Here is a 12,818-nt window from a genome sequence, read left to right on the forward strand (position 1 = left end):
TTCATGCTCAATACCCAATAGAAAGAGATCACTTAATCTACTATGTATTACTAACATGAAATGTATACAATGTTGAATAGAGATACTCAATGGTAGCACTGCTCTTGAGTTCTCAATGAAACATGATAATCAATGAATGAATATGGCTAAATCCTAGACTCCCATTTTTAGTGTCTAATGTTGGCGAGTTAGCTACCAACTCTACCAACCCTAATAATAATGTCCAACTAGGTGTGTTCACACAATAACCCAATAACTATGTCCACACTGGGCTGCTCATTGAGCGCCTGGACAATATTACAAAGATCTAGCCCAATAGCCCTTACAAACACATAAATCTCACCACGTACTCGACCTTTGAGCTGGCCAATGGGTAGAAGCATGTCCACCTTACACTCGCGAGAGTGCACGTGACATCCCCTTTTGCTTAACTTGGTGCACAGATGCAGCTAATGCTCCGCTACTCCACCCCGGTACAGATCTTCTAGCAAACTCACACTCTTCTCCACACACCGGTCTTAAACCCAATACCATGGCTACTAGACGCACCTGTTGTCTCCAATGATGTCTGCACCACTCCCTCCCCGAGAACTGTGGACACTAGACTCAATGATGATCAATTGGAATGAATATGGCTGAAGCCTGAATTCCTATTTATAATATCTAATGTTGGTGAGTTGGCTACCAACTCTACCAACCCTAATAATAATGTCCAACTAGGTGTGTTCACACAATAACCCAATAACTATGTCCACACTAGACTGCTAATTGGACACCTCGACAATAATACAGAGATCTGGCTCAATAGCGCTTACGAACACATAAATTCATCCACGTGAGCTGGCCAATGGGGAGAAGCATGTCCACGTCACACTCAAGAGAATGTGCACGTGCCAAAACATGCATGAGATCACGACAACTCAGCAATGCACAATGAATTCCAAGGAACACTAATGTGGCAAATTTCTGGAGCATCTCCTATCGCTATCAATCCAGTAAACATTGTGACACTGATATAGCAAAATTCTCGAGCACCTCCTCTCCCCCCTCTCGGGGGCCATGGTGGCCAAAAAAGGACAGAGGTTGCTCCTCCAAGGAAAGGAGGACCGCCCCCCTTTCCCTACACCATCCTTGCAACTTACCCTTCCATCTCACTGCTTTGCACATGCCTCCCTTACTCTTTACCTTTACTCCCCGCCGCCACACCCAACCCCGTGCCCCACCTCTCTTTTCATGCCTTCTCCTCTATTTCTCAAGCGCCAGGGAATTAAAACCAAGGGCATCACGCAGCACGTGGCTGATACATGAATTAGAACAAGAAGGAGAACTTAAACGTTGCAAAAAGTGAGAAAAAAAAAGCCAGGAAACCCACTTGAACATGATGATGCCTCCGATGAAAGTCACCCAGAGCGATGTGCCCCAAGCCGTAGCAAAGCTGAGGAGGTAGGTCAGGCGGAGGGCCACCGCAGTGCTGCTGTTGGAAGAGGTGCTGGCCGCACCCTTGAATCCGGAGGTGAGGGGATCCGGGGAGACCAGAATCCCCAGCGCCAGGAAAGAAACCACCACAACAAAGCGTGTGATCCACATCTCCACCAAGCCAAGCTTAAGCCAAGCACAGAAGGTCTGCCGGTTTGTGTGTATATATGTGTGTGTGCGTGTGTGTGTGTGTGTGTGTGTGTACAGGGCCAAGGCGTGTTTACTCGGGCAGCATAAGAGGAGGACTTTTTGAAATGATGCCAGCACGTTCTACCTAATTCCTTGTGAGGTCTAATAAACTCTACCTACAATATTGAACATCCAAAACAACCAAGAAATTACTTGTGAGGTCTAATAAACTCTACCTACAATATTGAACATCCAAAACAACCAAGAAATTACTTCTCTTGGACACTTCCCTCTCTGGCTTGCTCAATCGTAGTGTCACATGGATTCATACTTGGTGTTTTGCCCGACATCTCAGGCAAAGACAGCATAGCACCTCCGTTGGCTTTACACATTGGATCACTCTACCATACTCCGTTTTCTCAGCCCATGCGCACAGGCTATGAGGAGTGAAGAAGTGGGACAACCATGAAGGATCCAACAATGGAGGAATTTCTATGTATTTACAAATTAGAAAAATATCATTTTGTGAAGATTTATTTTTATTAGCATTTATTATTTGGTGTAAGTGGCATATTGGGTCTTCAAATTAGTTTGTGCCTCTGGAGATTAATGTGAAATCCTAATTGTGCCTCTGGCATATTGGGTCTTCAAATTAGTTTGTGCCTCTGGAGATTAATGTGAATCCTAATTGTATTCAGAAATGGTAGTAGGTTATTCATGGTTTTTACACAAACCCAAGCCATTTTCATAGATTTATTTTCACTTGGGCAGGTTAAAAAGAAAGTTGGTTTTTCCACCATGTTTCTAATTTCCAAAGTTCATGTGATCATTCTTGCTCTTGGCGAAATTGGCAAGAAAAAAATTATGTGCAAACTTAGCGAGGAAAAATAATGGAGCAATTGCTTTCTCATTTTGGTTGGCCATCAATGGTGGGGCACTTTGCAGAAGCATTTTAATTTTGATGATTCTTTAAAAAATGATTTTTACTAACACAATTTGTCATCTTGTATAAGCAGTAAGCGGCCTATTATATAATGCTTAATCTCATAATAATCCATGAAGTACATTATTAAAATTTATTATCGCTTGTTGCCACATGTGCTTGAGCCAAAATTGCCACAAGTACTCCATCAGACCATATCCAAGTTGTGAATTTGGACACTATTGCTATATAACTTGATCATACATCCTTTTGGTGGAGTTTTACCGGTGGAGTTTTACTGTCCTCCAAGCGAGTTCTTCCAAGCGAACAAAAAAATCGAACGAAGCGTGGCAAAGGAGACCCAACAAGAAGAGGGAATTTAGAAATGGTTCCTCATTGTTCCATTGAATTTCAATTTTAATTTGTGACATTCAAAATCAATTCCAAAGCAACCACCCATCAATGGACACATACTACATGAAGAGAGTATGAACAAACAAATGTACAATTATAAGTGAATTCGCCATAAAATTGAGCTACTTCCAAAATGGCCTCGAAAGCTCATGAACAAGAACAATCACTTGAAACCTTTGAGGTAGCCGGCAAAACTATTGATGGCAATGTCTAGAAACTCAATAATAGGCAATCACGTAAAGTCACACTCATCATTGATAATGGCGGATGTGGCATCTCTCCTTATGTTTCGTCTCAAATCTTGGGTCTCCAATGTCCTTGCCATAATGTCCTTGCCATCATCTACGTATATTGGAGAATCTAACTTTGCATTGAAATCAAAACAAAAACAGGTTTATGGCATCATAAACAAGTTCCAATCCCTATCTCACACAACCACACCATCAAGTTATATCAACCACACCTTATTAGAGGTACAGCCAATTCACTATCACCACATACACAAATTTGACTAGCAACCTGGCGCCATTAATAAGGCTATAACAACACAACTATGTTGACCCATTAAGTGAGACAACATCAATCATTGGAATCCACAACCAGAATCGTAAAATTCATAATCATAAGAAACCACAATGTAAACTTAATGTGAAATCCACAGCCAAAAACTAAGAAGAAGGTGTAAAACACAAACAAACAATCACCCCACTAAATTATATTCACACAAGATGTTACCTATAAACTAATCTCTGGGCCGCCATCTAGATCAAGTTAAGATTCTTCAGTAGTGCAATCACATAACCCTTTATATCCTATCTCTCCATGAGTCTCCAAAGGAAATAAGTGTTTCCTCTTCTCAATCTTCACCTCCTCATAGTAGTTGCACAACAAACAATCTTTGGGGACGACAACACCACCAGGAGCTTCCTGAAAATCTCTCAATAGATCTTGAGCTCTCTGTAATATTTTTTCCAAAGTCACTTCTCTCTGAAGCCAACTACACAACGAAAACAAATGTGTACACAATCTACATCTTAAAATGAGAATGCATGAACATCAAATGTAGGAGTCCAATACAAAAGTGTGCCATGAGCCAACAAGCCGAAGTGCAATAGAAGGCTATAACTTACTCCCTGTATATGTAATCTCCTCAAACAAGGTTGAACATAGATTTAGTGATCTTGTTCGCCTCCAACAAAGATAACCAATAGATTTTAGACTCGATGGGAACAAGGCAAACATGTTTAACTTCTCCAATGTTGCATAGCTATCTACTCCCCATTTCAGAGAAAACAAAAAAGACGGCACATAGACACATGAAAAAAAGCACTTGCTCAAAATTTGTCCTCTTTTTTTTATATAAAGGTTTGCAATTTGACATTTCCAACCACACATTAATCATGCTTTTCTTGGAAACTCTCCAAAAAGGTAGTGACAACTTTTCTTTACCTTCCCAATTCTATCACCATATCTTGAGGCTAATTCCTCAGTCTCCTTCTCCTCCAATTTTTTGATATTGGCATTAGACAATGTCAATCTTGCATGCTCAAGTTTCTTGTTCAACGATTGTGTGATTTGAACCTAAAACATCAACAAAGATTTGAAGCATGCAGCAAAGATGAAAACCTTGCAATTAATACATGATGGCATCATAGCAACAAATCACATTGTATATAATATTTCTAAGATATTTGCGAGAGGGTACCATGGCTCTACACCCTTAGTGTATTTCCTTCTGACCTGAGCTATCAATCTCCTATCTCTATCAGGTAGATCCTTTAAGTAGTTCTCATGATTTGCAACACAAATCAGGCAGATCCTTTAAGTAGTCCTCATGATTTGCAACACAAATGTTTGCACAATTCACTATCTCATGTCGCAATGTTGTCCCAACTAAAGCATGTGTATTCAAACTAGGAACAAAATAAAATCGTCTCATTGAAGACCAAGACCCAAAAATAAAATTTTTACAAAAGTTTCTTTTATTATCTTATCCATATGTTAGGAGACATAAGGACATGGCCCATACATATATTCAAAGACAACCATTTTAGATCCATTAAGTGAACTTCCATTAAGTGAACTTCCATACATATATTCAAAGACAACCATTTTAGATCCATTAAGTGAACTTCCAAATATTTGTATAGTTTATAAATAAAGAAATTAAAATATATACTCACTAGTTCATCCACTACTACAAGCTCAATAGAAGTGCAATCTCACTCACTCTTGTCGGATCTATAATGGTACACAAAACACAGTGATGCTTTGCCCTTGTATTTGAAAATCTCTCTGTTATTGCAGCCTTCCAAGCCACTGTATGGCGGTTCCCTTCCCAAACATAAAACATCCTCCCTACAAGCATATGCAATTCTCGGATTCTATGAATATCCTCCTCAAACTCCTTTTTTGATATCTTGCCAAATAGGATCCCAGACTGCTTTCTCACTAATCGTTGTGCTCTCTCTAGCACATGTCCACATGGAAACTATGAAGACACCCTTTTCCGACACATAGCCCTCCTTACCAAAAGTTACCTTCAAGCTTGATACATCAAAAAGTTACCAAAAGTTACCTTCAAGCCTGATACATCATCTCTCAATCCCCTCACCTTTGCATATGGAATAAGCCTGCCTAGTGGAGCCACTGGACATTGAAAACAACTAAAAAGCATGGTTTTTACATTATATCGTCTCCCCTATCCATATAATATCATCCTTGTCATCATGTGACAGAGGAATCTCAGATCTCATAATATAAGGAATAATTTGCATATTAGCCTCTTTTGGTGACAGCTCATCATCCATCTCATGACTGCTACTTGCAACCAAACCATCAACAGTATGGCTTTTAACCTCTTCATCCACATCCTGTACTTCCTGGAGATATATCTCACCCACTCTACTAATCTCCTCCAAACTCTTTAAGGGTAGATGATCACGAAAAACACGAGAGAAGATATACACTTACTGTGAGATCCCTCTGTCCCCTCCGCGCACCGGAACTCTCGGTAGCTGACAGCGGAAGCAGCCCCCTCATTGTGCGGGGCAGGGTTTCTCACTCGGGGTCTCGCCCATGAATGTCCGGGCATGAGACTAGGCTGGTGGTCACTTCGAAAACCGAAACCGGGAAAATTTCCCATGCCCGGAAAGCGAGGACGATTCCACCTTTTTGAATTTTCTTAACGAATTTTTCTAACGAGATCAATTCTAAACTATCCTTCACCTGAATAAACCAGATAGAAGGAAACTATTGCTGATATAATTTGATCATCTGAGTAATTTCAACGTTTTTTTCCTAATCAAGATCAGGCATAGCCGTTGATCCACTCAATTAAGAAATTTATCAGGGAATTAACTAGCTACTCGAATCCTAGCGTAATCCTAAGGTTTTTCAATTTGATTATTAAAACTCCACTGATTTCAGCCTAACCCCATCCGGCCCATGGGTTAGCCACCACCCTGCCACCACTGGAATCGATAGAACCAAACAAGTACTCACCGACCCATAATTGAAATGCCTTTCTTAACTTTAGCTTTAGAAAACAGATACACACACATTCCTCTTTAAAACTTTAATATAAAAAATAATCCATTGACAAAACAGATATGGTCACAGATTTCATAACTCAAAATTTCCATTCAATCCCTTGTTTCACAAAAACAGTACCACTCTGGACTCTCCGTTGGGACTAGCTGGTCCAGCAATGAGATCCAGTAATAGATTACAATAACCACTTCGTCAACATACATATATATATCTTCCACGACATACGCATGGGTGTCCCAAGCACCGCGAGCCCGTGCATTGCCTGGTCAGAACCCTCCAGGATCCTCCTTAGGTGTCCTGGCACTTCACTCAGGGACCGCTTTGTCGGCCCTTGCCCATTGTAATGGAAGCACACCATTTTTCACCATACCCAGGCTGGTCAAGACCTGGGCAGGTTTTTGCCGCGTGAGCTGTCCCTTGAACACTCCCCGCCAGTTGTTGCAACCGAACTTCCCTTTGTAAACATATATGCCAAATGCTCTCTCTAGCATTATGGCATAAGATAGTCCTTTAAGAAAACAGGGTTTCTATGCAAGATTACAGTTTTGATTTTGTTTAAATACCATGAATAAATCTTAAATCCGTATCCCAATACTTCTAGATCTAGGTCTGAATTCCAAACAGAATTCCTCGAATTCTGTTAACTTGATCCTCAGATCAAAATCAAAAGTCTTAACTTAGTTTCAGATTCGGTAGGGGATTTGAGTACATTTTTCCTGAACTGGGCACATCTTTCATTGATTGAAACTAACGAAAGAATTAGGTCTTGGTCAATAGTCTGAATCAGAGTTTGGGTCTGGAAAGGTTCTTCCTAAACTATCTTTCTCGAAAGGTACTATTTCAATTTCTCTTTTTCTAAATTTCGTTCAATGAATATTTGCTTACAGATTTCTAAAACATGAATTTCTTATGAGGAATAAAATAATCATTTATCTCGATCTCCGACTTCAATAGTTTAATTGGATTTTCTCATTACCATCTTAGTGAATATGAAACGGTAGCATTTATTCTCACAAATTATCTACTTATTCATTTTTTCATTTTTTTCAAAAATTAAACAAAGGATTAAGAGAACCCTTATTTAAATATAATCATTCTATATGCATCTATTTATGCATAAAATCTAATTCTGATGAAAGTCACTCTTTTATCATCATAAAAATCATTTATGATAAAAATCACTCTTTTGATATAAAAGAATTTCTTTTATGCATCCATTTATGCATAAAAATTATTTATGATGAAAATCACATTTTTAATTTAAAAAAGTATCTTTTATGCATACAAATTATTTATGATGAAAATCACTCTTTTAATATAAAAGAATTTCTTTTATGCATCCATTTATGCATAAAAATCATTTATGATGAAAATCACACTTTTAATATAAAAAAATATCTTTTATACATATGTTTATGCATACAAATCATTTATGATGAAAATCACTCTTTTAATATGAAGAATTTCTTTTATGCATCCATTTATGCATAAAAATCATTTATGATAAAAATCACACTTTTAATATAAAAAATATCTTTTATGCATATGTTTATGCATACAAATCGTTTATGATAAAAATTACTCTTTTAATATAAAAGAATTTCTTTTATGCATCCATTTATGCATAAAAATCATTTATGATGAAAATCACACTTTTGATATATAAAAAATATCTTTTATGCATATGTTTATGCATACAAATCATTTATGATAGAAATCACTCTTTTAATATAAAAGAATTTCTTTTATGCATCCATTTATGAATAAAAATCATTTATGATGAAAATCACACTTTTAATATAAAAAAATATCTTTTATGCATATGTTTATGCATACAAATCATTTATAATAGAAATCACTCTTTATCAAAATTGAAAGGAAAAAATGGTGTAGCTTTCCTCTAGGGTCACCCCAGTACTCACCCACACAACAAAAACAACCAATTTCTCATAAACCTTCACTTTCACTCAAACCTTATCCATTCATCATTCCATACACAATACACTTCCAGAATGCAAAGGCAATGATGAAACTTGTATAGTGGGAGCTGAAACTCATGGAGGACGGAAGAAACAAGGCCCAGTATAGCGGCGCCAAAAAAGTTATGGACTACCACACCTCCAAAGAAGGAACTCTATGCATTCACCTTTGGAAGAAGCAATAGAACACAACTATCCTGGGGGGGCTTACCAATGTTTCGAGATTATGTCCCTTGAGGTCTCCAAGCTCACTTTGAGAAGCTCCAATCCTCCAAAATTAACCTCCGTGCTGTTACTGCAGAGTCCCTCACACCACCAACGGAAGGCAATCTCTCTCTCTCTCTCTCTCTCTTGCACTTCTCTACTACACAAGCATGCATGCATACAAGCATAGATAAGGCACATGTACTAGAGTACTCTCTCACACTCTCTCTCAAGACAAGGCAAGAACTGTCATAGCACAAAGGGGGATTGTGTCCATTCATTTATGAGAAAATACCTTATATACACTAGGCCCTTATTCACACTTGGGTGCCCAAAACTTACTAACTAAGGCCTTGGGTGGCCAATCCCTCATAATGTTACAACTTTAATAGTGCCTTTGCATGACACTTATTAATGTCCTCAAATGGAGGAGCATAATTGTTAATCCTAACTGGGATTAACAACATGATAAAATGGGAGTGCATAAGCTTAGATTTTGTTATTAGAATACCTTCAGTTAATGTAAGGTATAACTCCATCCTAGTATTGAAACTTCAATTATTATTGGATTACCTTCAATTAATGGATGGTATAACTCCATCCTGGTGTTGATGGATCATGTAATGAAACCTGCTTAACCCAAGTGAAAAAGACATATATTGCACTTGTTGATGTTGCTAAACCTTTTTGAAGGAAATATTTAAACTCCATGGATTTCCTAGAAGGATAGTCAGTGATTGAGATGCTAAATTTACGTCTCGATTCTAGATTGCTTTCTTTGAAGATGTGAGTACCTCTCTAGATCTTAGTTCTCCCTATTATCTGGAAACTGATAGAACAAAGAGGGTAAACTAAGTGATCATAGATATCCTTCAATCATTCTATGGATGTGAAACCAAGAGATTGATGAATTATCTATATCTAGTAGAGTTTTCTTATAATGCCTCTCATCATCGAAACATGGGGATGAGTCCATTTATGTCACTTTCTGGATATGATTTCGTAACACTGTTAAATTGGTCCAATCCACTAATTAGAGTGGAAGTGCCAAAAATGCTGGACAAGTGGATCCACTGATTAGAGTGGAAGTGTCAAAAATGCTGGACGAGATGGATCATCAAATATCATCTACAAAGAAGGACATTAAAGCTACCCAAGATATAAAAAATTGTATGCCAAGAAGATATCTACCAAAGAATTTGATGAAGGTGATATGGGTTCTCTTTGTTTGTGACCCTAGAGAAGTTCTATTCTCCTTAGGAAAGTATAAGAAAATATCATAGAGAATTAATCTCTCCCTAGAAAAGTATACGAAACTATCACATATATATTGAACCATATGTGGTTACACGGAGAATTGCAGATCAGCCTTCCTCTATACTTAAAAATTCACAATGTTTTCGTGTTAGTCCGTTAAAGAAGTTTATCTCATATCCTAGTCATATATTAAATGATGAAGAAGGTTTAAACACCTCCCCTATAAATTGTGGAGTAAACCTTATGTCAATCAACAAATTTCCCTATGTTTTCCTCAAAACCTCCAACTACACCTTAGCATAGATATTACATCTCCAACTATCCCATGGCAAGTTAGCACAATCTCATAAACCTATTTTCCTCAACCATGCTTCATTCTCTTAAACAGTTAAATCTAGGTGCACTTTGAAATCAACAAAAGATCCATTAATGCAGCTAAAGAATCTGACTACTCATACTTGGCTCACCTTCTGCTCCTATAATCTCTTGCATGAGTAGGTTATCATCTGGCTCCTTGTGTTCTCGATGGCATTGTATCAATATGCTCCTTTGGCATAGCAAACGATATTCCCCTTACCTTCTCCATGCTCGCCAGTTGTTGGCAAAGCATTAAGCTTTTCCAAATCAAGTTAGACTGCTTCATGCTTGGCACCACAGTAAGCTATCCCTAGAAGTTGACTGGTTGTCTCTTCACATGAAAATCTTCCAAAAGTTTGATAAGATATCCCACACTTGAGCTGCATTTTCCAAGAATATAAAACCCCCACACTTGGCATGCGTATTTCATGAACATATGTACCACCTACTACTTGAGTAATCATAACATGTGCATTTCCTGAAAGTCTGACTCTAAGTGGATTACCAATAATTTTTTTCAAACTAAACCCATTAACTAGTTTATCCATTTTTGTTCCAAACATGTCCTCTAATCTAAATGTCCCTTGATCCAAATCTTCCACAATCTTATAAGGCCAATATACCTAAGCTTCAATTTTCCAAGATAAGGTCCCAACTTAGAGTTATAAAGGATCACCCAATCCCCAACTTGAAAAATTTGAAACTTGATATTTCTATTAACCCAAGCCTACCTCCTCTTTGGGACTATTTCTGAAATGTAGGCACTCACAATCCTAACCTCCTCCAATTGTAACAATTGTTGCTGCCTGCTCCTGATTGACTTTTCAGGTCTAAGTTTATGTTGAACTGCAATTTTGAGGCTTCGCACCATATATTCCATAGGGACTACGACCTCCTATTCATACACTAACTTGCTAATAGTAAATGCTATCCTAAATGACCACAAAGCAAGATCCAACTTTCTATCCCAATCACTCCTACTTGAAAGAAAATGGAAATATTGATGTATTTATGGTGGATCAAAGCATATGTATGCCATTACTAGTGGATGATTAAGAATATGATTAAGATGAGATTGAGCTAATCACACAAGCATGAAGAGGGTATGAATCAAAACACATGAACTGATTTCTCATTCCCAAAGGTGTCTTTTTATAGGCCAAGAGTACATCCTTGAATATAGGAGAGGTGGCTTGATTTTAGGAGAGATGGAGAGGAATGTGGAGAGGTGGAGCGAATGTAGGTGGGCACTGCCCTCATTTTTCTTCTTGATTCTCTACAGAGGAGGGTGCCCTCTTTTGACCTCTTTAGCTAGATTCTTGTGCCTTTTACAATGCTAAAGTTACATGGATAATAACCTTTGAACCTTGGGCTTTAATCTTGGCTTTATGTTTGGATTATTTCCAACACCCCCCTATAAGCCAAACATGAACACAATGACTTATAACTGACTTTGCCTAACAACAAATCCTCCTTGATACATTGAGATAGAGTCCCCCCTTAATCACAAACTAGGGTGTGTGTACTCTTCTCTTACAAACTTTAAGGTATGGATTAACAACAAGTGGGTATACACAATAAAGAGTTAAGCTAGCAACACAACAAGGCTTACTCAACAACTAGTGTTCCCACAAACATAAGGCATAGCCAAAGATAGCTTAGATAAGCTTTAAAAGTCATAAGAGTGATCGACATCTTCACACACTTGAGCAAGGTTGGTTTCTTCTGCAATAGTGTTGACTTTCTCCTTTCCTTTCTTCTTTTCCTTTCTTCTTTTCCTTGAGGTAGCACCTTTGAGATGAGTGGTTAGTATTTCCACAATGCACACATGGATTTTTGCTGAAGAAGTCTTTAGTAAGATGATTTGTTCTTCCACAACTTGCTCACTTCTTCCTCATACTGTTGGAGGAGACAACATAGGCACCTCCAAAGTCATCTTTGACCCACTTCTTCTCTTCTTCTGCAAAGAGTTAATCACACTTTCCAAAGGAGGAATGGGTTCCTTCTCTTTAAGCACAGTGACTATTTGATTGAAATTTGAAGGCATAGCCTTTAACAGTATGGCAATGGCATCTTCTTCAGTGATCGGAGCCTTCACATACACAAGTTAAGTCATAAGACTCTTAAGTCTTGATTAGTGAAGCCACACCTTCACTATCTTCCATTTTAAGCTCATACAATTGCATTTTAAGACTAATTTTGGAATGTTTAGCCTTAGCACCAAAGATCTTTTCAAGTGTGTCCCATGCCTTTGTTGCAGCAGTGTCATCATCATCAATGTAATCATCAAGTGTAGTGATTATGATGCCTAATGCTTGCTCATCTTTAGCTTGCAATGCAGCAGTGGTTGCTCTAGTAGTAACAATAGAAGTTTCATCTCCATCAGGTTATGGTTTGACAAGACTCCATAAATTCTTCTTCATTAAGTACCCCTTAATTTTGGTTTGCCAGGTTTGGAAACCTTGGCCATTAAACTTATTTGGCATTTTAGATTAAGCCATGAGAGGGTCTTACCACACTGAGATGAA

General features: G+C 38.0%; 1 protein-coding gene across 1 annotated transcript in view; it reads right to left on the reverse strand.

Moving 5' to 3' along the window:
* LOC147614612 (Late embryogenesis abundant protein (LEA) family protein) overlaps nucleotides 1-1,776 on the reverse strand; it is a 47,361-nt gene extending 45,585 nt beyond the window's left edge. The window contains exon 1 of the mRNA XM_086779881.1: nucleotides 1,373-1,776. Coding sequence (XP_086636007.1) covers nucleotides 1,373-1,587 — 215 coding nt within the window. The 5' untranslated portion in view covers nucleotides 1,588-1,776. The remainder of the gene's footprint in view (nucleotides 1-1,372) is intronic.
* Nucleotides 1,777-12,818: the final 11,042 nt, after the last annotated feature.

The sequence above is a fragment of the Cibotium barometz genome, chromosome 41 (assembly GCF_041138505.1).
Source record: "Cibotium barometz isolate CiBa-2024 chromosome 41, ASM4113850v1, whole genome shotgun sequence".
In the NCBI taxonomy this organism is placed as follows: Eukaryota; Viridiplantae; Streptophyta; class Polypodiopsida; order Cyatheales; family Cibotiaceae; genus Cibotium; species Cibotium barometz.